At 38.7% G+C, this 22,466-nt stretch overlaps 9 protein-coding genes, 1 long non-coding RNA gene and 1 other non-coding gene across 16 annotated transcripts; 6 read left to right on the top strand and 5 right to left on the bottom strand.

The window, feature by feature from the left end:
* Positions 1-190: 190 nt before the first annotated feature.
* LOC122757305 lies at positions 191-1,276 on the bottom strand. Its single transcript, XM_044009127.1, has one exon. The coding sequence runs from the start codon at positions 1,274-1,276 to the stop codon at positions 191-193; it is 1,086 nt and encodes a 361-aa protein (XP_043865062.1).
* Positions 1,277-1,793: 517 nt separating this feature from the next.
* LOC6577103 (40S ribosomal protein S2) lies at positions 1,794-3,146 on the top strand. Its single transcript, XM_002003037.4, has 2 exons — positions 1,794-1,895; positions 2,292-3,146. Exon 2 carries the CDS (start codon positions 2,293-2,295, stop codon positions 3,097-3,099), a length of 807 nt encoding a protein of 268 aa, XP_002003073.1. The 5' UTR covers positions 1,794-1,895; position 2,292; the 3' UTR covers positions 3,100-3,146.
* An 82-nt stretch (positions 3,147-3,228) lies between these two features.
* LOC6577102 (rRNA-processing protein FCF1 homolog) lies at positions 3,229-4,167 on the bottom strand. The gene is made up of 2 exons (XM_002003036.4): positions 4,024-4,167; positions 3,229-3,958 (listed from the first exon to the last, which is right to left on the bottom strand). Exons 1-2 carry the CDS (start codon positions 4,024-4,026, stop codon positions 3,359-3,361), a joined length of 603 nt encoding a protein of 200 aa, XP_002003072.1. The 5' UTR covers positions 4,027-4,167; the 3' UTR covers positions 3,229-3,358.
* Positions 4,168-4,198: 31 nt separating this feature from the next.
* Positions 4,199-5,395, top strand: LOC26528179. Of its 3 annotated transcripts, none has more exons than XR_001449442.3 (5): positions 4,199-4,287; positions 4,543-4,592; positions 4,755-4,861; positions 5,032-5,086; positions 5,305-5,395. It is a non-coding gene; the product is annotated as an uncharacterized LOC26528179 (long non-coding RNA). The 3 variants fall into 3 exon arrangements; XR_006357062.1 differs by lacking the exon at positions 4,199-4,287 and adding an exon at positions 4,396-4,414; XR_001449441.3 differs by lacking the exon at positions 4,543-4,592 and having other exon boundaries at positions 4,210-4,287.
* On the top strand, positions 4,348-4,464 carry LOC6577101. Its single transcript, XR_047556.1, has one exon. It is a non-coding gene; the product is annotated as a small nucleolar RNA Z5 (small nucleolar RNA).
* Positions 5,396-5,741: 346 nt separating the features above from the next.
* On the top strand, positions 5,742-7,887 carry LOC6577099 (twinkle protein, mitochondrial). Its single transcript, XM_002003035.4, has 3 exons — positions 5,742-6,074; positions 6,148-6,585; positions 6,651-7,887. Exons 1-3 carry the CDS (start codon positions 5,771-5,773, stop codon positions 7,769-7,771), a joined length of 1,863 nt encoding a protein of 620 aa, XP_002003071.1. The 5' UTR covers positions 5,742-5,770; the 3' UTR covers positions 7,772-7,887.
* Positions 7,790-8,345, bottom strand: LOC6577098 (cysteine-rich PDZ-binding protein). Its single transcript, XM_002003034.4, has 2 exons — positions 8,081-8,345; positions 7,790-8,024 (listed from the first exon to the last, which is right to left on the bottom strand). Exons 1-2 carry the CDS (start codon positions 8,242-8,244, stop codon positions 7,895-7,897), a joined length of 294 nt encoding a protein of 97 aa, XP_002003070.1. The 5' UTR covers positions 8,245-8,345; the 3' UTR covers positions 7,790-7,894.
* A 28-nt stretch (positions 8,346-8,373) lies between these two features.
* On the top strand, positions 8,374-9,136 carry LOC6577097 (putative RNA polymerase II subunit B1 CTD phosphatase RPAP2 homolog). Its single transcript, XM_002003033.4, has 4 exons — positions 8,374-8,482; positions 8,540-8,651; positions 8,710-8,807; positions 8,863-9,136. Exons 1-4 carry the CDS (start codon positions 8,454-8,456, stop codon positions 9,068-9,070), a joined length of 447 nt encoding a protein of 148 aa, XP_002003069.1. The 5' UTR covers positions 8,374-8,453; the 3' UTR covers positions 9,071-9,136.
* On the bottom strand, positions 9,089-11,191 carry LOC6577096 (FK506-binding protein 59). The gene is made up of 8 exons (XM_002003032.4): positions 10,890-11,191; positions 10,675-10,817; positions 10,486-10,606; positions 10,282-10,420; positions 9,846-10,206; positions 9,674-9,784; positions 9,471-9,608; positions 9,089-9,406 (listed from the first exon to the last, which is right to left on the bottom strand). Exons 1-8 carry the CDS (start codon positions 11,086-11,088, stop codon positions 9,293-9,295), a joined length of 1,326 nt encoding a protein of 441 aa, XP_002003068.1. The 5' UTR covers positions 11,089-11,191; the 3' UTR covers positions 9,089-9,292.
* Positions 11,192-11,545: 354 nt separating this feature from the next.
* LOC6577095 (RING finger and CHY zinc finger domain-containing protein 1) lies at positions 11,546-18,668 on the top strand. Of its 4 annotated transcripts, none has more exons than XM_044008544.1 (6): positions 11,546-11,688; positions 12,858-14,049; positions 16,226-16,387; positions 16,471-16,629; positions 17,688-17,966; positions 18,035-18,668. In XM_044008544.1, the coding sequence occupies exons 2-6, from the start codon at positions 13,645-13,647 to the stop codon at positions 18,152-18,154; spliced, it is 1,125 nt and encodes a 374-aa protein (XP_043864479.1). In that variant the 5' UTR covers positions 11,546-11,688; positions 12,858-13,644; the 3' UTR covers positions 18,155-18,668. The 4 variants fall into 4 exon arrangements, with proteins under 4 accessions (XP_043864479.1, XP_032585338.1, XP_032585337.1 ...); XM_032729447.2 differs by having other exon boundaries at positions 11,546-11,719; XM_032729446.2 differs by having other exon boundaries at positions 11,546-11,877.
* A 565-nt stretch (positions 18,669-19,233) lies between these two features.
* Positions 19,234-22,019, bottom strand: LOC6577094 (lysophospholipid acyltransferase 7). The gene is made up of 6 exons (XM_002003030.4): positions 21,738-22,019; positions 21,545-21,671; positions 21,294-21,486; positions 20,522-20,673; positions 20,072-20,448; positions 19,234-20,011 (listed from the first exon to the last, which is right to left on the bottom strand). The coding sequence occupies exons 1-6, from the start codon at positions 21,947-21,949 to the stop codon at positions 19,603-19,605; spliced, it is 1,470 nt and encodes a 489-aa protein (XP_002003066.1). The 5' UTR covers positions 21,950-22,019; the 3' UTR covers positions 19,234-19,602.
* Between the last annotated feature and the right edge of the window lie 447 nt (positions 22,020-22,466).

Here is a 22,466-nt window from a genome sequence, read left to right as displayed (position 1 = left end):
ATGCAAAAATAAGTAAGTATATTTAAGGAAAACAGTTTTTCTATTAAAATATAGAAATATGAATGATACTTTGATAAATGATGAATAATACCTCAAATTTGAGGAGATATGTGAAATAGAACTGTAGATAAGGCGCTGCAGCTACTTTTCAAGGTCCTGGACCAAGTCCTGGTGCTTCGTCGTGTTCAACCTAGTCCCAAACCAAATGGGAATCATCATTGTCATCATCATCATCATCGTCATGATCGTCGTAGGACAGTGCTTGTAATCCTCGTGTTAGTGTAGATGTATCCGACATATAGCCATCGAGTTCGGCTTCAGAAGTTTCGATATGCTGTTCATTGGTCATCTTACCAGGAGTCACGTCTGATTTATAGACCTTAACGACCACCGAGCTGAAGCCAAAATTTAGTTCGCCGTTGGAAGCCTCTAAAGGTGCCAATGATTCCTTGTTCAACACTAGAACCACCTGATTTGCGGCTCCTTCGTTCGCCTCCACTTTGACCACTTTCCAATCGTGAGTTGGCAGCTGCGGATTGCATAGTTGCAGCATTTTCAGAATGCGTTCCGGCTCCTTTATCGTCGCAGGTATCCAGACTCGAGCTCGCGGTCTGCTCGGCACCTCACTCCAATCGACGGCAACCAGCTGAGCTCCAGGATAGACCTCCCCAACGTTTGCAACCGCCTTCTTGTAGAGTTCCACAGATCGTTGACTATCGCATGATATGATTTTCACGTTGCCTTGATACCAGCCGACATCCTTGCAGCTAGGTGGTGGACCCGACTCTGACTCGACGAGCAGGTCAAAGCACTTATCTGCTAAGGCAGCTTCGATCCATTTCCAATATCGTCTCGGAATTCTGCCTTCAGCGTGGCCCCGGTCAAATACGCCGATTAGTATGCTATCCTTGGTCATCTCAAAGAGGGATTTGGTTGGCGGCAGCTTGGCATGCTTAACAGACGGTCCTGACACATCTTGTGAATGCTGTCGCTTAGTCCTCTGGACTTGCTGCCCAAAATTCGGAAACACCGTATTCGCCCATTCAAGTTTCTTCAGCCAGGCAGCCGATGGGTTGGTTATATTGCTAGTCCTTTGATGCTTTAATATACTGCTAGCTTTTCTTTTCTCTTCGTAAGTATACTTTATAGTCTGCTCGGAATTTTTCCGCAGCTCATTAACAAATTCACCTTGCTTTTGTCTCATGGCACCAGAATTTACTTCGAGTTTACTAGAAGGCAATTTTCCGTTGGGATTTTTCAGAGTACCCGACTGCATATTGTTAAGAATTTTATTATTTATATTCAATAATATAATTAGTTTACTTTGCACTATTTTTCAGTAAAATTTTTTAAACAGATCTTAATATTATTTCAAGCAGAGTTTCCCAGACTTTCAAGTTTGAAATGTCCACGCAAACTGTAAGGCGTAATAATGAACGTAGAGATACATGCAAACAAACAACAAAATACTTGTTTATTTTATAAACTTGCTGAGTGCGCAGATCCCATTTCACATTAAACGACGCAGACGCAAAGCCAAACATATTCTACCCATGCGCATAGAACTGAAAACATATATACACAAGTCGTATCAGGCAATTGGCTTTAAATGTGAACTTTAGTCCTTATTATAACAGAGCATTAATGTATAAATACATAAGTCAAGTAAATCATAATTCGATGAATTGGTGATTTTGAAGTTTTAAAAAACGATATATATGGATTTAAAAGTAACGAGTCGTTTAATTGCCTGTGTGAGCGAGTAGGCATCGATAGACCTTCTGCATAAAATATATCGATTATTGAACCTTATCGATGGGCTCGCGCGAGCTACGATGGCAATATCTCGTTCATTTGGTTTTTGTCTTCACCCCATAAAGTTGATACAACTACAAGTAGGTTAATTTTTAAATTAAATAGTTGAAATATGCTGAGACATTTTCATCAATAATTAAAACTTACAAAATATACTCTCATAATTTAAACTGTTACGTTTTATATGGCATAAAATGAACTAGAAAACAATTAAAAAGTATTGCTAGAAGTGCGCTTTACCACGTGTTTCAAAATGGCGGCAGTGCAAGCGCATTTCTAGAATTAAACATATTTTTAAGTGCTTAAATGATGATTATCTTAATTACCTTTTGCGGTTTCCACCAGAAAGCGTTAATTCGCTTAAAGATGGCCTTAGGTGTCTGATTCAAGCACTCGAAAACAAAATATCGATTTTATGCGTTCGTCGTTCTTAACCTAAAATATACTAATGGTGATTATTTTGTATGGAATTGCAGAATGGCGGACGCAGCTCCAGCCCGTAGTGGATTCCGAGGTGGATTTGGCTCTCGCGGTGGTCGTGGTGGACGTGGTCGTGGTCGTGGACGCGGCGCACGCGGCCGTGGTGGCAAGGAAGACTCCAAGGAATGGGTTCCAGTGACCAAACTAGGTCGCCTGGTGCGCGAAGGCAAGATCAAGTCTTTGGAGGAGATCTACCTGTACTCGCTTCCCATTAAAGAGTTTGAGATCATCGATTTCTTCCTGGGCTCATCGCTGCGCGACGAGGTCCTCAAGATCATGCCCGTCCAGAAGCAGACGCGTGCTGGTCAGCGCACCCGTTTCAAGGCCTTTGTTGCCATTGGCGATAACAACGGCCACATTGGTCTGGGTGTTAAGTGCAGCAAGGAAGTTGCAACCGCTATCCGTGGAGCCATAATCCTTGCCAAGCTCTCCGTTGTGCCCGTACGCCGTGGCTACTGGGGCAACAAGATCGGCAAGCCCCATACAGTGCCCTGCAAAGTTACTGGCAAGTGCGGCTCCGTTTCGGTGCGTCTGATCCCAGCGCCCCGTGGTACCGGCATTGTGTCGGCTCCCGTGCCCAAGAAGCTGTTGACCATGGCTGGTATTGAGGATTGCTATACCTCCGCCCGTGGCTCCACTGGTACCTTGGGTAACTTCGCCAAGGCTACCTATGCTGCTATTGCCAAGACGTACGCCTACCTGACTCCAGACTTGTGGAAGGAAATGCCTCTGGGCTCCACTCCCTACCAGGCATACTCCGACTTCCTGTCTAAGCCAACGGCACGCTTGCACGCTGATGCCTAAGGTCATTGCGAACCAGAGTTTTTGAATAAACGAAAACAGTCAAACAATTTACAGTTTTTGTTATATTTGTGGGTTTGTCATAAATTTGCCTGCGAAGGCTGGACCATGATGCTTTAAAAGGGTTTGGGATTAGTGAACATTATGAAGTATGATTTATATTTTCTTCATATTTTAGCATGTGTAGCTTTTCTTAGCACTTAACATATTTATTTATTAAAGATAGTACAAAAGAATCTTGCACACTTAATCTAAGTTTAAATTAAGCCTTCACACCGTACGCTTCGGGCATACGCTCAATGGCGTACTTGTGTGCGGCGACATACATGATGGGCACTCCTGGTATCTTGCGTATGCGATTCTTCAAGTCCTTGTCATTTGTGGCCACAATATAACACTTGTGCTGACGCACTCGTTCCACCAGGCAGTCGTCGGCGTAAGTGCCTTTATGTAAGCAAGGTAAGCGCTCGAAGCGGGGATCCGATATAATTCGCAGGGCTAGTTTGTATTTGTTGCCCAGCTTTTCCAACTCAGCGCGCACGCAGTCGGATATATACGGTATACACTTGGCGTATAGACAATCCATCATGCACTGCACTATATCCAGTTTGTTCTTAATGCTAAAATTGATGAAATTCGTGTCGAGCACGATATGATAGGGTGGCCCCAGCTGTGTGTTGTACTGGAAGAAGAGGGCTGAGCTCTGTTGCGTGGCTTCATGCACTTTTATCTCATAGGGATCGGCTTCTTTCTTGCGTTTTTGACGCACTTGCTCTTTAATCCGGGAATCGGTTGGCTTCATCAGCCGCTTTAGTTGTGCATTTCGCTGCTTCTGTATTTTTTTGGTCTTCTTTTGCTTACCCTGTGTGTTTAAAGTGAACGTATATTTAACGAAGATCAGTTCAGGCTACATGCCGTTATATTTACCATTATATATTTGTAGTAGCTAAATAAAAGGTAAACTAAAATGCAGTATGATCGCACGTGTTTATTATTTGTTGTTCCAGCGCCCAGCTGTTTGCTAAGAGTTGCAATCGATTTGGGGTACAACTTCAAATCATTATTGCATTGATAAATATCGATAGGCAACCATATATGTTCTCAACATCGATAGTGAAATCAGTCAGAATTTTCTTGGTTAGGCCACGTGCTTCAGGCTTTCATTTGCGTTGAAAACTTTGTGGAAAGATGGTGAGTTTTATAAAGAAAGTTTATTAAAAGTGGAAAATATTAAGTATAAATGTATTCTGCCACAAATGATGAGACTGATGACGAGACTGAAGGGACATTTTCTCGATTTGACGTTGTATTTTTCAATGTAATATCGTACAATATTTGTTCATTTAAAGATGAATCGGCAATCTGATGGCACACTTTCATTAAAATGTGATTTATGCATAGTCTACATTTGAAAACTAATGCAAGTTAAATTTGTTGGTATTACAGGGTTGAAAACATCATCATATAATGCGGATTGAAAATACATAATATGATAGGTAAGAATTAGTTTGCAAATTTTGTAATATAACCATGATGACCATACATAGACCTGTACTGAGTAAGACTCATGTGGAACTCGTTGTAAACTGAAATTAAACAGAATCTAAGTTAAGCCAATTTGCAGATTTTTTAATAATTAATTTTAATGTAAATTACAGGCACGTTGACTTGAAAAAATTCGTCGACTGCAAAAACAAGATGGCGACATGCCAGGCAAGCTTCCATTTTATTGGACGTAAAAATGCATAAAAAGGTTGCGGACATGGTAAGCATTCGATAAAATATAGATTCTTGTATGAAAGTGATGATTTTAAACACAGACCTGTTCTGAGTTAAATCATGTAGATTTGTATAAACTGATACATGTAAAGAACTTTAACGTGATTTTATTTGTGCAATGTATATTAAATATGTTTTAAATTTCTCTATTTGCAGATTTGATGACCTAAATGAGGTTATATTGAAGACGAATTATCTTACATGGTGCAAGGTAAATATCCCAACTTTTTAGATCCACGTGTTTTATATTTATATATAAGAATATATATATCTCCATTAAATGATGATTATTTCAATTACCTTTTGCGGTTTCCACCAGAAAGCATTTGCTTAAAGATGGCCTTAGGCGACTGATTCAATCCGTTTATATTAATATTGTATTTATGTAGACCATACTTCTAACACCAAATATTTGTCTTTAAATTTCAGAATTTCGCGCCAGAGTGGAAAGGAAGGGCCCTTATTGATTGTATTGATAATAGAAATAATTGTCTCAATAAAATGATTTAAACAATTACAATACTTGTGTGTTTTCTTTAATGTAAAATTAATTGATGTACAAATTAAGCAGTCTTCAATATTCAGAATGATCGTCTACGTAGTTTCACGCATCTGCTCTTGGTTTTTGGGATTTATGTATGTTTAATATATATATGTACATATACATAGAGCTACGGTCATAAAAGTAGTGCGACTGGGCACTAAATGAAAACAAACTTGGTAACATGCTGACTTAGTGAATAAATATCAACAGGTAAATTAATTATTTTTATCACAGCTGGAACTATTATGTAAATTCAAGATACGTTTATATAATTTGAATTGAGCGCCATTAAAAAAATATATATACGAGTTCACCCTGTATTGAAACAGCGCACACGAGTTACCCTGTGCCATGAGACTCGCTGGTTTAATTAAACCATTGCGGCTGTTGCGCGTAAATAAAACCCGATGCCTACTTTCGGAACAACATTATGCAACTAAAGCTGAGCAAGAGGAATATGCTTTCAATACCAAAGAGTATTTAGATTTTAAAAAACAACTGCGACAACTAAACGTTTACAATCGAGATGGACACACGTGCCTGCAAGTCGATTGCCGGCTATGCGAACGGTTGCCGGCTGCTGCAAGAGCAACAGCAACAACAGCAACGGCTTCCCGCTCACAGGGTCCATTGGCTTATGTAAACAAAAGAACTGGTAGGTTGAAAGATATTTTATGTGCAATAATACTTGTATGTATGTATGTATAATAATTATAATATTTTTGAAGGCGCCTTCATTTGCCCAAACTGTGATGTAAAAGTTTCACTTACGTATGCCCTGGAGGCTTATCAGACAGTACCACCATCTGGCTTTCGGCGCCTGCCCGAAAAATCGTTGGAATATGCTACGCGCTTTCCGAATCTGATAAGCGTCACAGCCGACGCTTGCGAAGCGCTTGGCTTGAAGGGCCTAAAGGAGGCGCAGCTGAATGCCATTGGAGCGCAATTTGAACCCGAGCAAAAGCTGCTGCACTTCAGGCTACGCAATGCGTCGCATAAGATAGTCGGCGAGAAGGTTCTTCATCTGGGCGATCGTAGCGAACAGACGTTTCAATGCAGCTCCAGTTCGGGTCTGCTAATCCACGGCAGCGGAAACAAGACTAAAGCCGTGCTCGTTAGTAATCTTCTGGACTTTATTGTGCTGGCCACGCAGAACATTGAAACTCGTGCGTATTGTTGACCTGACAATCAGTTGTTGAATATACCTCTAATATATCCTTATACCTCTCAGACTGCATTATCTGCTTGCCGTATGCCATGCAGCAGTTGCCGCAGGAGTGCTTGCCGGGGCTGGAGCGCTTCAAGGAGCTAGTCTTTTGGCTGCACTACGATGCGACGCCCAGTTGGGATGCGGCGAGCGCTTTTGCCCAAAAGATGGATGAGAAACGGTGCCTCTTAATACGACCCACGGAAACCGAGCCAGCGCCGCACGTAGCTCTGAAAAAGCGCCTCAACATTCGCCACATATTGGCCAAGGCGACGCCGGTGCGCCACAAGGCGATCACCACATTCAATGCCCTGCGCAACGACATTCTCAGTGAGCTGCAGAACATCGAGAAGGTGAATGGCGTTAAGTGGAAACGCTTTCCGGTGCTCAACAAGCTGCTCAAAGGACATCGCAAGGGTGAGCTCACCATTTTGACTGGGCCGACGGGCAGCGGCAAGACGACGTTCACCAGCGAATATTCGCTGGATCTGGCCATGCAGGGAGTGAGCACTCTCTGGGGCTCCTTCGAGATACGCAACACACGTCTGGCAGCAACATTGTTGCGTCAATTTGTGGGCTATCCTCTGGATGATAAGCTACAGGAGTTTGATCATTGGGCCACAGAGTTTGAACGTTTGCCGCTCTACTTTATGACCTTTCATGGTCAGCAGCCGCTCAAGCCAGTGCTGGAGGCGATTGAACATGCTCAGTACGTGCACGACATTTCCCACGTGATCATTGATAATTTACAGTTTATGATGGGCATTTCGTCGTATCGCGGCGACAAGTTTTGGGAACAGGATTCGATTATAGCGGCGTTTCGTGGCTTTGCCACTAAACATAATGTGCACGTTACGCTGGTCATGCATCCACGCAAAGAACGACAGGAGGATGAGCTGACAACGAGCTCGGTCTTCGGCACCGCAAAGGCCACCCAGGAGGCGGACAATGTCCTAATCATACAGGACAAGCGACTGACCGCAGTGCGAGGCAAAAAGTATCTGCAAGTGGCCAAAAATCGCTACAGCGGCGATCTGGGTATAATGCCTATGGAATTCGACAAGGATGCGCTTAGCTACTCTAGTTCAGTGCAAAGCGCCAAGCGACGACGGGAACGCGAAAAGACATCACTAACCGAAAGTTGACCTTAGTTACAAATATACTTAAGCTACTTAACTATTTTATTGTATACCATAGGCTATGCTAAAATATTGAAATATCTGTTAACGGACATTATTTACATAAAATGTATTCGTGACAGATCGTCTTCATGTCGCACTCTGCTTGTAGTTTTTCGTATTTAAAATTTTCTTGCCGCACATTGCACAAATTGCCTTTTTATATGCACACGCCTGGCAATAGTGCGCGCCCACTTGATGCACCTTCTGTCTGCATATGCTGCAAGCAGAAAATAATTGTTATTAAATTATTATTCATACGATTTGCGGACTTACCGGCAAGGTGCTAGAGTATTGCCTAGAGGATTGAAGCGCTCCTTGGAAGATGATAATGCTTTGTTTTCATTGATTTTGCGTCCACCGGCCGCTGCATTGCTAGTTCGCCAGGGATTCGGCGCCGAGACTTTGGACAATTTGGACTCACATTTATCGCAAACCATTTGAACGAGCAATATTTGAAGCTTGTGGATGCCGCAATATATAATTGTCCACTTTTTGTTGTTGATGTTTTGCTTTAGGTTTTAGATATGAGCATTCACAACTACAAGTTATCGATTACACGCATTTGGAATTATTCCAACGAAAACAGTGAACCAGTCACTTTAAATTGTTGCCGATATCGGATGTGCAATAAAAAAAAAAAAACAAGATGAGCACAGCAAATAATCAACAATTGCGGTAATTTCTATATTTTTGTGATGTCTTCAAACGCTAAAAACACATTGTTTATTATAGAGAGCAACTAATAGCAGCTGTGGTTAAAAAACGAGCAGCATTGGCTAGAGCTCATCAGATAGTTGTCACACTTCTGGAACAACAAGTTGACGAACAGACGTTTCTAAGTCTGGTAAATATTTATGAAATTAATGTTAGCCATATTTACAGATGAATTGACTTTGTCACAGCTAACACAAATCGGTCCAGAGAACTATGCGGATGTGGTCGAGGAAAGACACATAAACAAACTGTGTGGATATCCACTCTGCGATGTTGCTGTGGAAAAGTAAGCATTAATGGAATCCTTTCGGTTGGATACTAATATCCTACGTATGTTTCAGGGTACCTACTAAACAATATCAAATCTGCGCTATCCGTAATAAGGTGTACGATATAACTGAGCGTAAAAAGTTCTGCTCTGGCTACTGCTTCAAGGCATCCGAGTACATCAAATCCCAGGTGCCGACTTCACCACTTTGGTTGCGGGACACGGAAAAGAAACCAGATTTTAAGTTGTTGCCGCGAGAAAATTTAAAACCCGCCCAATAGATAGAAACTGTGATAATATTTTCAATGCTAATGTAATCGTATTTATTAAACATCTAAGAATCACTAGACGTATTTTTTCATTACAATTTCAAATTCATAATTTGGGGCATCGAAGCGTTCAGACAGTGTTTTAGTAGGTAATAATATAATAATGATAAATTTATGTATTATAAAGAATAGTGCATTGAGATGCAAAGTGTGTTTTGCTATTTGTTTTTAAATTTAAATCATAATAACATTCTCTCGCTCCAAAGTTAAATCAGCTTCACGTTTTGCATCCTCCTCTGACCATTCACCACACTTGTCCAGCACATCTGTCTCGCGTGGTGGCTCCGTCTGTTGAAGCGATTAATAATAATAGTTTTCATATTCACATTCTTCAGTCATCAGAGTACTCTACCTCATTGCTGCCAGCCGCCAATTTGGTAAACATATTTGCATACAACTTCTTCTCTTTGTCCTTGTTTTGCTTTATCTTTTGCTTGCAAATAACAACATGATTGGCAGCAGCCTTGTTACCAGGCTCCAATTGTATAACCTGCAATTCGTTGCAAACAGTTAATTGCCTATCCTCTAGTATACAAATTTCTAATTCACGCTTACTTTCTGAAAGTCTGCCAATGCGTCTTCGAGCTCATTTATAATCAAGTTGCATTGTCCGCGCCGATATAAAGCCTTTACATTGTTCTCATCCAGCTCCAGCACTGCATTACACTATAGAAACGAACATTTTTATATATGGACTCATATATACTCAGTAATTGTCGATAAGTACCTCTGTCTTGGCTTCGAAGTGATCGTTGCACTTCTGATGGCAAAGTGCAATGTTGCTGTGTGTGGCCACTTTAAGTGCCTTGACCTCCTCGCTGCTGTTGTCCTTGATGCTGGGCAACAGATTCTTGCATTTATTGTACATCTTAATGGCCAACTCATAGTTCTCTTTTTTGAAATAGTTGGTGCCCTTTTCCTTGTAGACCTTAGCCTCAGCCACGCGCTCGCTGTCGCTCAACTTCCATTCCTCGAGGCCCTTGCCGCAATCAATTAGCTTCACTGTATACTCAACCACTGAGTTTGGTGGTATTTTAAAGGCGTCATTCCCCTTGGTGCCAAATGCATATTTTGGTTGGATTTTGATTCTGTTAAAAATTTGAAAAAATAGATGAGTATTAGCAATGCAAATTATTCATACAAATATAGTAATTATTAATTACTTGGATGTTTCCCCAACATTCATTTTTTCTATAGCAAGTTCAAGTCCTTCAATTATGCCAATGGCACTGCCTTCGCCATAATCAAATTCCACGTCACGTTCCTCAAACACACGACCATCGAAGCTTCCAGAAATGTGAGCTAAAATTTGGAAAAAGCAAATGTGCAAATGATTTAACCACAACATTCTGAAAGCAGTGACCAACCTTTAACAAATGCACCGTCACTGGGAGTTCGCTTTTTGTCGCTTTGCTCGAGAATTGTACGTTCAATGCTGCCATCTTGATTTGGACTGAGATCTTCACCTTTCCAGCCCAACATTTCCAGCTGCAAGCAAACAAATTGGATATAAATTATATTATTCAATCGAATTGATATCGTTACACTAGAAATACCTCAAATATAAGCGTCGAGTCTGGTGGAATGCTTGGCGGGCTGCCAGCAGCCCCGTAAGCGTAGTTGGGAGCACATGTTAGAAAACAGCGTTCGCCCAGCTTCATGGTGGCGACACCCATGTCAAAGGCCTTGATGACGCGTCCTTCGGTAAGCCAAACAATTCAATGAGTTATGCTGAATGAAAAATGCGCTCATCCTTGCACCTCGCTCTTACCTTTGCCCAATTCGAATTCGAATGGCTCATTGCGACCCACGCTAGAATCAAACTCGGTGCCGTCAACAAGTCTGCCGGTATAGTGAAGTGAAACCTTGCAGCCGGTGTAAGGTGTCTCGTCGCCTGTGCCCTCTTTAAGTATTTCTTTGAGAACACCTCCGTCGCCAGACAGGTCGAGTTTCTTTGTTTCTTCCGACATCTTTTAAGTTATAGTTTTGACTCTCTGAACAATACTAACCTGATCTCTGCTTATAAACTTCTCGAAAAAGCATTGAAAAGTTGATCTATCGATGACACAGCTATTATTCACTTTTAGCGATAGGTCGATACTATTTGTCCGATAGTTCCATTGATTGCGTCGAGCAGCACTGATAATAGCTCACTTTATCGCCTTATCGAAATTTTGAATAATATAGGAATTGATTTAGTTCAGTTTGTAATTTCTAGCTTTTATTAAAATAAAACGTCAAGTTTGATAAATTTTTAACTGATGTAAATTTGATTCCTTAAAAAACATAATTTCTAAAGCTTACTAGTCTTAGTTTCACCTGAGCGGTTTATAAACTCCGATACAAACTTAATACTGTATGCATTTTTCTCGCAGCTCTGCCATGTGTAGTTTAATGCTCGCGATCAGTTGATATTGCCGTCAGTTGAATTTTGTAGCCCGCGCGAAGCGAAGCTCGTTGAGAGAGAGAGAGAGAGACAGAGCGCGACTTCAAACCGCTGTGCGGTGCACTCAACTTATTTAATTTAATTGACGCCTGTTGCTGTGTTTCTGTTTTTGTTGTTCTATTCGGTAGTGTGTTTCACTTCTGATCGCGTTTATTGTAAATCAATTATAATTAATAAAATAAATATACAGAATGCTCATATAGTGCGAAGATTACAACCAACAAAAACCATTCGACAAGAAAATTGAAAAAAATCTAAATAATACGTGAAAATAATATAATATATATACATATACACGCAAGCGAAATCATACGTATGTGATTGGTGAAACATGTTTATAAAGTATTAAGGATATTTATATTTGATTATAAACATTTCCAATCAAAATATTAATTGAGTTTGATTGTTTCTAACATACATTTATGTATAGTATATATGCATATGTTGTGTGTGTGTACCTGAGTGCGTGATTTTAGCAGTGCGTGCATAAAGATAAATTAATATTCGATATTTGTATTTCGGGCTTGTTTTGGCTGTTTTTGTTCTTGTTTTCACACTTAGCTGGTTTTGCTGTTCACTCGTCGACAGTCTTGTTCCTCCACTTAACCTTTTTATCGTTTCTCGTTTGCTTATATTATTTGTGTTTCAATATTTATTGTCGGCGTGTTTGTTTTCTTTATAATTGCAAAAATAAAAGCCCAAATCAACAAGACTCAGAACAGTTCTTGCTGAATCGAAAGATAATAATACATACATATGTATATATGATTTAAATTGAATACATACAAGATGTTAGCAAATAGTCGTTAACATTGAAAGCATAGAGTGCCAAAGCCATGTTGCACAGTGCTTTTGGTTTTTTTTTTTTTTTTCATTCATCGTCGAAAAGCTTAGCTCCATTCCATTCCGAGGCTCAGCAGTCGAAAAAGCAAGCGAAAGTCTCAACGAAGCATTCACAGATCGTCATTGTATTAACAAGTGTGCCGTATTCACACAGTGTGACAAACCATGTGAATACTGTGCATAAATGGAGTTAAATTTTTAATTCACTCGAAGTAAAAACTTTAATGCTGACTACATATGTATATATATTCTATATATATTATAAGGGATGTAATTTAGTTACAGTTAATATTGATTTAAATATTAGCTCATCTGTTTAAATTGATTCAATTTTTGACTAGTACATACACATGTCAAATGTTCAATTACATCTATTAATACTTTTGATATTCGAACTTTAAATGTATGTATGTATGTATGTATATTTTTAACCACTGTCAACTATTAAAGCTTTGGAAGCAGCTTTATAATTGCTGGCGTGGACAACGCGCGCAATGAATATAAACAGTTACACAAACGAAAGTTTTAAAAGAGGGATTGCGATAAAAGGGAATTGAGAATAGCAACGACAATATCAGGAGACGCGACTGAAACGACTGTACGTTATGATGGTACTTGTTGTTGTAGCTGCAGCTTGATGATCCAAAGGCAGAGATCATATATGGCATATATGTACATATGTACATACACCAGGCACGACTCCAAATCGAACAAAGCGACAGTTGATGTCGCAACGGCAACAGCAGCGGTAGCGGCAGCGACAACGACAAATTATTTAAAATATTGAAGCAATTGAAAAGCCCAGTCCAGTGCCGATGGCAGCAATTAATAGCAGCGACGTCTACTGCACCAGCATCAACATAACTTCCACCAGAATAGTGACTGCAACAAATTAAAGGGAAGAATATCGCAACAACAACAACAGCAATAATAAAAGCAGCATTGATGTACAAGCATTTACCAATACAAAAAAGCTCAATCAACTCAATTTAAACTCATCGCCAACGTCGTCGTCGTCGTCGTCGTCGCCGCAGTCGCAGTTGCTGGCGACCTCACTGGAGGCTGCGTCGTCCGCAACAGCAAGAATACAATCATCAGCTTCGTTCGTCATCATTAGCAAAGTAATCACCGAAGCTATTTTAGCAACTGCAATTGTAACTGAGATAGTGTGGCGACAAAAGCAACAACAACAATTAGCAACAGCAGCCAAGAACAGCAAAAGCTTTAACAGCTGATTATGTCGCCAACGGCGCTGGCATCGTGTGCTGCTGCCAGCAGCTCTGCTACAGTCACAGCTGCCACAACATCAGCATCAACAACAACAACAAATGCAGCGTCAGCAACAGCTACTGCTGTTTATTTGCGTAAATCGCACTCAACGCCGGCTCTCGCATGCGATGGCTGCAACATTATTGATAGCAACATTGCTGACAGCAAATGTTGCGTCCAAAGTCCTGTAGAACCAGCGTTGGAAGCTGGCAGCATTCTCAACAAAGATGTTGCGGCGATCACCCACATCAAGCGACAGCAGCAACATTTTCATGACAGCAACAAGTGCAACAATGCTGATGCAACACAGCCAACGACACCAGAGGCATTTCGTTTCGGCTGCACGCACTACAAGCGACGCGCCATGTTTGTGGTAAGTCTTAAAATATTGAAAATTTCTACTACATACATTTTCGCCTATTGCTTAAACTAAAATGTCCCTGATACGTTCAGCATGTAGACGAGTTAAGTAGGAGCCTCACATTGTCAGCTTCTGGTTTTCATCGTCATTTCGATCTTCCTGAAGTCGACTACAAAAGAAAAATAACTAAATAGACACACACACACACACACACACAGCCTTACACACTCCGATAAAACTAAATAAAGTCAAATTTTCTTTTCATGCGATTGCATAATTTTGGTTCAATTGGAAGAATTAGTGCTTGGCTGTGAACAACAACAATAAACACAATAGAAAATATTTTGTATATAAAATAGAATAACAAAAGCCAGAATTGCGATTGTTATACGTTGCCCTTTCTCCAAATGAGAAGAAAGGTAGATTCCATACAGTGGACTCCATAGTGCATGTCAGAGGATATCCTAATTGATGTTTATAAACACAAATCGATGTTGCTAACAGTCCAGATCAAATGTATCTAAACATACGCAACCGAAAGCACCCATTCAATTCAAAAAGTTTAAACAGTTATCGATTATTGTCAACTTGAACTGTGGCTGCTGTAGAAGAGATCGTCAATTCTCTAGCTGATATAGTGATTGAGTTTCCGGTATGAAATCTGCTGTTTGCTGCAGGGTATTTCCTAGTCGACTACTGTTCATCAGAATATGCTTCATATTTAATTTAGGTGGTAATTGCTGCCGTCTAGCTTGCTCAACCAAATAAATTCTATTGCATTTGTAGTCGAGAAAGTGAGCGCCCATTTAGCACCTGAATAAATTACGAGTGTTTAGCTTTTTGCATAAATTAAATATTAACACTTATTTTTTATTATGGGTACATAAAAAAAAGGGCAGAGAAACTTTTTAATAATTTGCTTAAGTGAATACTTAATCTTATAATTGAAACATATTTGTCGATAACTCATAACACATTTCCTTATCAATTAAAATCATGGATTCGCTTTTAAGGCGTAGCTTTAATTAAACGATGATAATAAGTACAATAATCTATTATAAATAAAAAATTTGGATTGATTCTCAGTTAAGAATTATGAGTGTGGGAAAATCAAAGAAGCCGGCTTTTAGGTACTTTAGTTTTTAAAGCAAGCTTGTTTTTACTCATTTAGTTATTTATATTTATTTAAATTAAATAAACAGACAAGGTAGTTGAATTTTAATGGTGCGATGAATGTTGTATAACGTTACAGCTAGAAATAAATTGAAATTGGAATTGAAATTAAAACGAAAACAAATAAGAGAGCTATTGTGGGACGTGCTCGAGTGAAATATACTTGAACAGAACTACTATGTTCGACCCCTCTTTCTAAAGGAAGAATCTCAATTATTTTAAATGCTTTGCAAACGAACTTGGGAACAAGGGTAAAATGTATTAAAAAATCTAAATTATTTAAAATATTTATATCTATCAAGGATACAAAATCTAAAATTTTTGAATCCTCCACATACCTGTTATATATCTTGCCTAGGCAATGGTCAAGTTTCTGTTTTGAGTGTTAGAATTGTTACAAAGTCCCATGGTCAGCCCGATTATAGCAATTACAGTTTGAAAGTCAATGTGTGAAGTTATCAAAATATTTTTGACAATTTTAAACATTTAATGTGTGGGAAATAGGCTTCTTACGCTAATTAATTATCGGACATCTAATGATGCGACGTGATTGTTACAAATTGGCCAGAGCCGACGCTCTTTGTATTTGATTTCTGATTCAGATTCAGATAAAGGGTGTACGACTTGTATGTGCCAAGTTTATGTTAATGACAACTACCATAGTCTACTACCGAGTCGTATATCTGATATCAAAATAAATGAAACTACTACGGGACATTGCGACATTTGATCACGTACTAAAAAAACTAACTTTCAGCTTTCCATTGTTGCCTTCGAATTCACATTGAATTCGCACTGAGTTTCACTTGATTTGTCATCCATTCTTATATAGACTGCATAAAATAATTCACTAGTATATTTAAGGTAACTTATCTGAATAGAGATGTGTAGGCAATATGGCAGAAGGGCCGCGTTTATATAGATTTGATCAGTATCAGTATTGATCTTCTCTCTATCTTCGTATCTCTTTTGATTACTCTCCTAAGATAATACTAACACATATATTTTTTTGCAGACACCCTGTTGCGACAAGTTTTACAAGTGTCGCTTCTGCCATGATGAGAACGAATCTCATCACTTCGATCGCAAGACTCTAACGGAACTCATCTGCTCCGAGTGCAACACGCGGCAGAAGGTGCAGGAACAATGTGAGAAGTGCGGCGTACGCTTTGGCAAGGTAAGTACCTAAACTCTCTCTCTCTCTCTCTGTGTCTGTCTCTCTGTGTGTGAATACTTGCTTATAGACGTTACTCTTTTCAGTACACTTGCCTCATTTGCAATCTGTTCGATGATTCGGACAAGCAGCAATATCATTGTCATGGCTGTGGCATTTGCCGCATCGGCGGCGCTCACAATTTCTTTCACTGCGAGGTCTGCAACATGTGTCTGCCGATGCAGCTGAAGATCGATGGACATAGGGTAAGCAGTTGATAGATCGAGGAGGTGATATCATAATGGCTTAGCTGTGACACATTAGTACAAGTTAGCCAACATTTGAATTCCCCATTGGAACACAGGCATTGATAAAAGGCAGAAGAAGAAGGCTCAATCATGATTAATTAGTTTCAAATTGTAGTTAGTTAGTAACATATCAGCACAGCTTAAAAAGATTTTAAGATCTCGAGCTTAGCGATTTTGAGTTACAATGCTAATCCTATTTGACCAAGCAAAGTCTAATATGTGCTTAAATATATTGTAGATCATAAGACGAGACATTATTAGCCTTGAATATTGACCTTAATGGAGAATCATCTACAGAACTGAATAAAGGTTGTTGAGCTTAACTTAAAATTCTGGCAAATTAAGACTTAAATTGTCGAAATTCTTAATTCTTAAACAGGTAGAGCTATAATAAAACCGGTACTGATTAATATTGAGAATTTATCTTTGTAGAAAGCTTTAAAAGTGAGGTATGTCAGACTAGCAGATATCCCAAAATATGCTATATACAATAAATAAAGGAAAGGAACATGTCGGTTGAAGTTGCTCGACTAAAAGATACCATATGTATGACATTTTTGAGGTATGCATATGGTATATATATAATATATATACAATGTTTAAAGTGTGTTTTCTTCAGAATCAAACTCAAGATAAGCAGAGATTTATATGCTCAGCATCTGTGTAGATTTGACTCCAGTATTCGAGCTCTAATTGAAAAAGAAAATTTGACTTTTAGGCGATGTTTTGATGATGCTTAATATTATACAAATTTAAATGAATATAAAAATTGTAGATTTGTGTAGTTTATTGGAGAATATATTTATATTAATAATTTAAGCTCTCTAGCTTTTGTAGTGCTCAAGATCGAGGCGCTTAGAAAGGTGTTCGGAGATATATAGCTTGACTGCAGCGTATGCTTAATATCTGACACGCTCCTTTTCTTTTTGTTTTAACTTAAGGATGCTTTCTTTACAAAAAAAAAAATAGTAATATTAATTTTCTGCTTTTGTGCCCACTTTGCTTTTATTGTGCAGTGCGTCGAGAACATTTCGCGCTCGCATTGCCCCGTCTGCCTGGGCGATATACACACCTCGCGCATTCCGTGCCACATTCCGGACTGCGGCCACTTGCTGCACAAGATGTGCTTCGATCAGCTGCTGGCATCGGGCCACTACACCTGTCCCACCTGCCAAACGTCGCTGATTGACATGACGGCGCTGTGGGAGTATCTGGATGCGCAGGCGCTGCGCATGCCCATTCCGCTCAAGTATGAGAATCAGCGTGTGCACATCTTCTGCAACGATTGCCACAAGGTGAGGCCTTTATCCGTACAACTGACTCCGCATTGAGCTACATCTGCATATATGCTTCTTTCTTGCAGACTTCCAAGACCAAATTCCATTTCATTGGGCTCAAGTGCGTCAATTGCGGCGCCTACAATACCACACAGGACGTGAAGCGTCGCCTCTCCCTGGTCACCGATGAGCCCACCACGGCCTGACGCTTGCCACGGCTCCAGCGATATCCAACAGCAATCGCGACAGGAAATCTCTTGCCATGCTCCACATTTGAAGATACTAAATTTATGAAACTGAAATCGAAACGCATTGAATTTAGACCAAATTCGAGCTGGTATCGAATATAAATTAAAGACAAACGACAAAATATCCATTACAAAATCAACCAAGAAACATATTTAGTTCATCGTCTTAGTATTTTTGTTCTCTATTTAATTTACATTCAGTAGAAACGGAAACACAAATCAACAATTTATTTACACCAAGTTTTATTATATATTTTGCTTGTATTAACCAAATCTTATATACATCTAGGTTTTTTCAATTTGCATACATCAATGTCAATCTCAATCTGTTGTTAAATATTTAAATATATTTAAGTTTGAAAATACATTTATAGAAAAAAGAAGGACTTTATTCTATAAAGAATGTATTTTAATTTTAAATATATATTGTTTCTCAAAAATAATTCAGAAATAAAATTTTATATAAATAATATGAATGTTTTTTTATGGACTTTGGTGAATATGTTTATAATTAAATCGTTTCTCATCGCGTGTAAAATATCTTGAATAATATTTATTAATATTTAAAAATAAACTTGACTTTAGTTATTTATAGAGAACATTTTATTATAAAGCTCTTGTATACTATAGAATCGCGCGATTTCATTTTAATTATTTAATATACTAAAAACAATGTTTATTTGATCTAAAAAGTTAAATTTTATAATCTTGGTTTCCTAACATTTCGTTTTGTCGATCATAATATAATGTTTGTAGCATAGCAGTACTATTTGATATTGATAAATGAGTTATATAGAAATTTACTTCGTAAATGTTTTTTTTTTTTGCATCTACAAGTTTGTTTCATCTTTGGCGTGCTAAATAGAGCTTGTTTATATATCATGTTATTTTGGATATTGTTTAATAAACTTTGTAAAAAGTTTAAATTGTTCAGTTCAAATATCAATTGATTTAATTAAAATGTGTATTGAATAATGTTTAGCTTTATGTTCTCAGATACCCTCAACCCTCATTACCCTCATTAAATACGAATTTCGTTCGTTTAGTATTTACAGTGTGTAAGTATTTTAACTTTTGTTCATGCTTTAAAAAAATTTTTGTTTTTTTTAAATCAATATAACCTGAACATATCATAATGAAGATTTTTTAAAGTTTAACAAATTTATTTTATATATATAATTTTCAAAGCCTATCTTAAATAGTTTGCCAAGACTTAGCTTGTTGTCCTAATCATCCATATTGTTCGCTTATTTTTTAAAAAATCCGTTGTACTGATATATAAGAAAATCATATAGGTCTAAATATTTGACTACAAATCTATAAATATATATAGAAAGTGGAACACGAATAGTTGCAGTATTTAACTTTGAAATAAATGTGTTCGGTTGCTTAGCTATGGAAATCTCTTACTGTGCCTTCTGCTTGACTGCGTCGGGCTCTCCAGCTTCTGCAGTGGAATCGGCAGCACGTTTCGCTTTGCGCTCCGCGGACTTCTTTAGCTTGGTGAGGTACACACCCACGGCAACCAGAAGGGCCCAGGTAATGTAGCCAATGTGATAGACGGAACTATAGAAACGCCAAATGTTGTCGAAGGAGGATAGCAAAAAGGCTGTGCCCAGATAGCTGAAGCCAAACCACTTGCAGATCCAAAATATAACATCAATGACAGTGCGGCGCATACCAACAGCATCCTTACGCACTAGCTTGTGCCACGTATCCTCCATTATCACATAGAAAGGTGCGCCCATGATGCAGAAATAGTGTCCCGGCCGGAAGCCATGCCAATACGCTGAACAGAGGAAAATGGCACCCGTTCTGAAATTAGCAACAATAGTTAGTATTATAATTATCTCTGTGCATCCAGGACATACTCACCTATATTTCTTGATGGGAAACAGTTTATACACATTCACCGCCAGCCAATATTGCACGCAGACATTCCAATGCTTCATGCCCTCGCGGAAGGTCCAGCAGCGCTCCACATCCAACACTCGTGTGTTGACAATTGTTGTGAAATTGTAGCTATGCTTTTCAGCATCCTTAATCATATTCTGGTACGGCTTTCGTGGTCCCTCGCCATTGTTGGTATCCGCATCATCGGGATACGCACCGAATCCGGCCATCGTACAGACGCACTCGCTCAACGTCAGACCAGTGTAGATGCGGGCGCGGAATATAAAGAACGTGGGCCACACGTACAACACACGGTAGATAACGGATCGATCATTGTAGAACTCATCGCTCATCGCATACTAAATTTTATATATAGAGAATTATTAATTTTTCTGTTTTTATTATAAGGCTTCCCTGCCTGTTATTACTCACTTCTAGTGGCCAAAGGTAGTTGGCCAACAGATAAAGACTGCAATAGAAGACAGCTGCCTTGAGCTGCTGAATGGTGGCGGGCACGCAAGGCGCATGATCTTTGAACGGCGTCTCAAAGTAATCTCGATATGTGCGATAGCGATAATAGGGACCTGAAAGCAGCAAAATGTTACTGTTATTGATATTTTGCTTTAAAAATACTTAGTGTTGATAATATTTCACATATTACTATTAATTTTTAATTTAAAAAATTACATTTTGCATGCAAAAATACAATTTTTTATCGGTCAGGCTTGAGAGAGCACTTTTGTTATATGTTAATTAGCTTTTTGTAAGCCATATCTGTAAATGCACAAATTTTTACAGTTAAACACACAACTGCAAAAAGTACTTTAAAAGTTGTTGAAGTAGACTTTCTCAGCATTTACAATTTTCTTTTTTTATAATTAAGAAAGACAGGCCGACTTTTTGTTTTCGATAAGGCTTTTAAGGCACACATACGATGATTATTAGTGTCTAGTGATAATCAACCGTAAAATTTTTACTATCTGCACAAATTTAAACACCTCGGTAAATGGACTTTGACACGAGTGCAAGTCGCTCAATTGTACGGGCCACCGAGTTGAAGACACACAATTTGCATGCATATAAACCAAATAATTTATGTGCAACTACATTTAACACACAGTCGATTGCTTGGCAATAAACTGACAATATTCCAGTCGCTATTGCAGTGACCTGCATATATTATTTGGGAGCACTATACACTGACCTGTCAGCACACCAACGTAATTGAAGCTATACCGCACAATCTCCGTTGCAGTCAGCTGCTGCAAGCTGAGATCATAGCTGGTGACATTCAGGCTGGGATCGTTGTTGGCATCCTGCTGCTCATTGTTCTGCCGCTCATCGCTAGCTCGAATGCGCTTCCAGGCTGCAGTTTTCTCGAATGCAATGCCAGATACCTAAGATAGTAGTTTAATAGCTGTTCGTTTCTTATTCAATGATGGTTATGCAACTAACCTTGAGGGTGAGCAACATTTGTATCATATTTGTTGGCCCAGGCACAGTAGGCAGCCCGAAGAGATAAACGAGCCGGAAGAACACTAAATACCCAAACATAACAACAAAAGTAACTACATGGCAGTTGCTGGAATTGGAATTATGGAATTACATATTAATTTATGAATATCTGAAATCAATACACTACACTTACCTGGGGTGCACCAAGAGCACACTGGCTGTGCCCAGGGCGACGGAAATGGCGCAGTGCAGACTATGGAAGCCCGAGACGACAATAACAACAATGAGGCCAAGAATGGAGCATACGTATTTGCGTTGCGTCTCATCGCGAAGTTTTCGCACAAAACTGCCAGCGCCTATGCAGGCCAGCAGGCATAACACATATATTACGTCGTCTATATTCATTTTATTGATTAGTTTTAGCCGCGAGTGCGGCTTTCTTCACGGCAAGCGACTTGATCTTTGTTATTAATAACAGGCAAAGCAGAGCTAAATCTATCGATAATATATCGATATGTTGTGATGCCACCTAGAGTAAGTGCTGCCATTTAGCAAAAAAATAATTGCTATTGATCTAAAGCTGATGGATACATAACGCATGGTGCAAATACGTTACATTTTTCTGACATAGTTTATACGAAAATTATTTTAGGTTAAATACCCAGTATAAATAAATATTAATACTTATTTTAATGGGCTCTAAAGGTCAAATTTAATATTATATTTTGCTAGAATTAACACGTTTTGTAAGATTACTTCAATAGATTGATTTATTACATATTATTAACATTAAAAGTGTTTTAGAAAAATATATTTATATAAAAAAAATATATTTTATTAAAATTGAAAAAAAAAAAAAAAAAAAAAAAAAAAAAAAAATTATATATATATATATATATATATATATATATATATATATATA

The sequence above is a fragment of the Drosophila mojavensis genome, unplaced genomic scaffold (assembly GCF_018153725.1).
Source record: "Drosophila mojavensis isolate 15081-1352.22 unplaced genomic scaffold, ASM1815372v1 contig_36, whole genome shotgun sequence".
In the NCBI taxonomy this organism is placed as follows: Eukaryota; Metazoa; Arthropoda; class Insecta; order Diptera; family Drosophilidae; genus Drosophila; species Drosophila mojavensis.
Note: the sequence above shows the minus strand (reverse complement) of the source record. Positions and strands in the feature narration are given on the sequence as shown.

Coding starts and splice junctions, on each gene's coding strand:
- LOC122757305 (XM_044009127.1), bottom strand. CDS start 1,276: ATGCAGTCGGGTACTCTGAAAAATCCCAACGGAAAATTGCCTTCTAGT.
- LOC6577103 (XM_002003037.4), top strand. CDS start 2,293: ATGGCGGACGCAGCTCCAGCCCGTAGTGGATTCCGAGGTGGATTTGGC.
- LOC6577099 (XM_002003035.4), top strand. CDS start 5,771: ATGAGACTCGCTGGTTTAATTAAACCATTGCGGCTGTTGCGCGTAAAT. Junction 6,075..6,147: donor TTATGTAAACAAAAGAACTG/GTAGGTTGAAAG, acceptor ATATTTTTGAAG/GCGCCTTCATTTGCCCAAAC. Junction 6,586..6,650: donor CACGCAGAACATTGAAACTC/GTGCGTATTGTT, acceptor TATACCTCTCAG/ACTGCATTATCTGCTTGCCG.
- LOC6577098 (XM_002003034.4), bottom strand. CDS start 8,244: ATGGTTTGCGATAAATGTGAGTCCAAATTGTCCAAAGTCTCGGCGCCG. Junction 8,025..8,080: donor AATACTCTAGCACCTTGCCG/GTAAGTCCGCAA, acceptor TTCTGCTTGCAG/CATATGCAGACAGAAGGTGC.
- LOC6577097 (XM_002003033.4), top strand. CDS start 8,454: ATGAGCACAGCAAATAATCAACAATTGCG. Junction 8,652..8,709: donor AACAGACGTTTCTAAGTCTG/GTAAATATTTAT, acceptor ACTTTGTCACAG/CTAACACAAATCGGTCCAGA. Junction 8,808..8,862: donor TGCGATGTTGCTGTGGAAAA/GTAAGCATTAAT, acceptor CGTATGTTTCAG/GGTACCTACTAAACAATATC.
- LOC6577096 (XM_002003032.4), bottom strand. CDS start 11,088: ATGTCGGAAGAAACAAAGAAACTCGACCTGTCTGGCGACGGAGGTGTT. Junction 10,421..10,485: donor TGACGGTGCATTTGTTAAAG/GTTGGTCACTGC, acceptor TCCAAATTTTAG/CTCACATTTCTGGAAGCTTC. Junction 9,609..9,673: donor CATTGGCAGACTTTCAGAAA/GTAAGCGTGAAT, acceptor AACGAATTGCAG/GTTATACAATTGGAGCCTGG.
- LOC6577095 (XM_044008544.1), top strand. CDS start 13,645: ATGTCGCCAACGGCGCTGGCATCGTGTGCTGCTGCCAGCAGCTCTGCT. Junction 14,050..16,225: donor AGCGACGCGCCATGTTTGTG/GTAAGTCTTAAA, acceptor ATTTTTTTGCAG/ACACCCTGTTGCGACAAGTT. Junction 16,388..16,470: donor GCGGCGTACGCTTTGGCAAG/GTAAGTACCTAA, acceptor TACTCTTTTCAG/TACACTTGCCTCATTTGCAA.
- LOC6577094 (XM_002003030.4), bottom strand. CDS start 21,949: ATGAATATAGACGACGTAATATATGTGTTATGCCTGCTGGCCTGCATA. Junction 21,672..21,737: donor GTGCTCTTGGTGCACCCCAG/GTAAGTGTAGTG, acceptor TTCCAATTCCAG/CAACTGCCATGTAGTTACTT. Junction 21,487..21,544: donor AAATGTTGCTCACCCTCAAG/GTTAGTTGCATA, acceptor CTACTATCTTAG/GTATCTGGCATTGCATTCGA.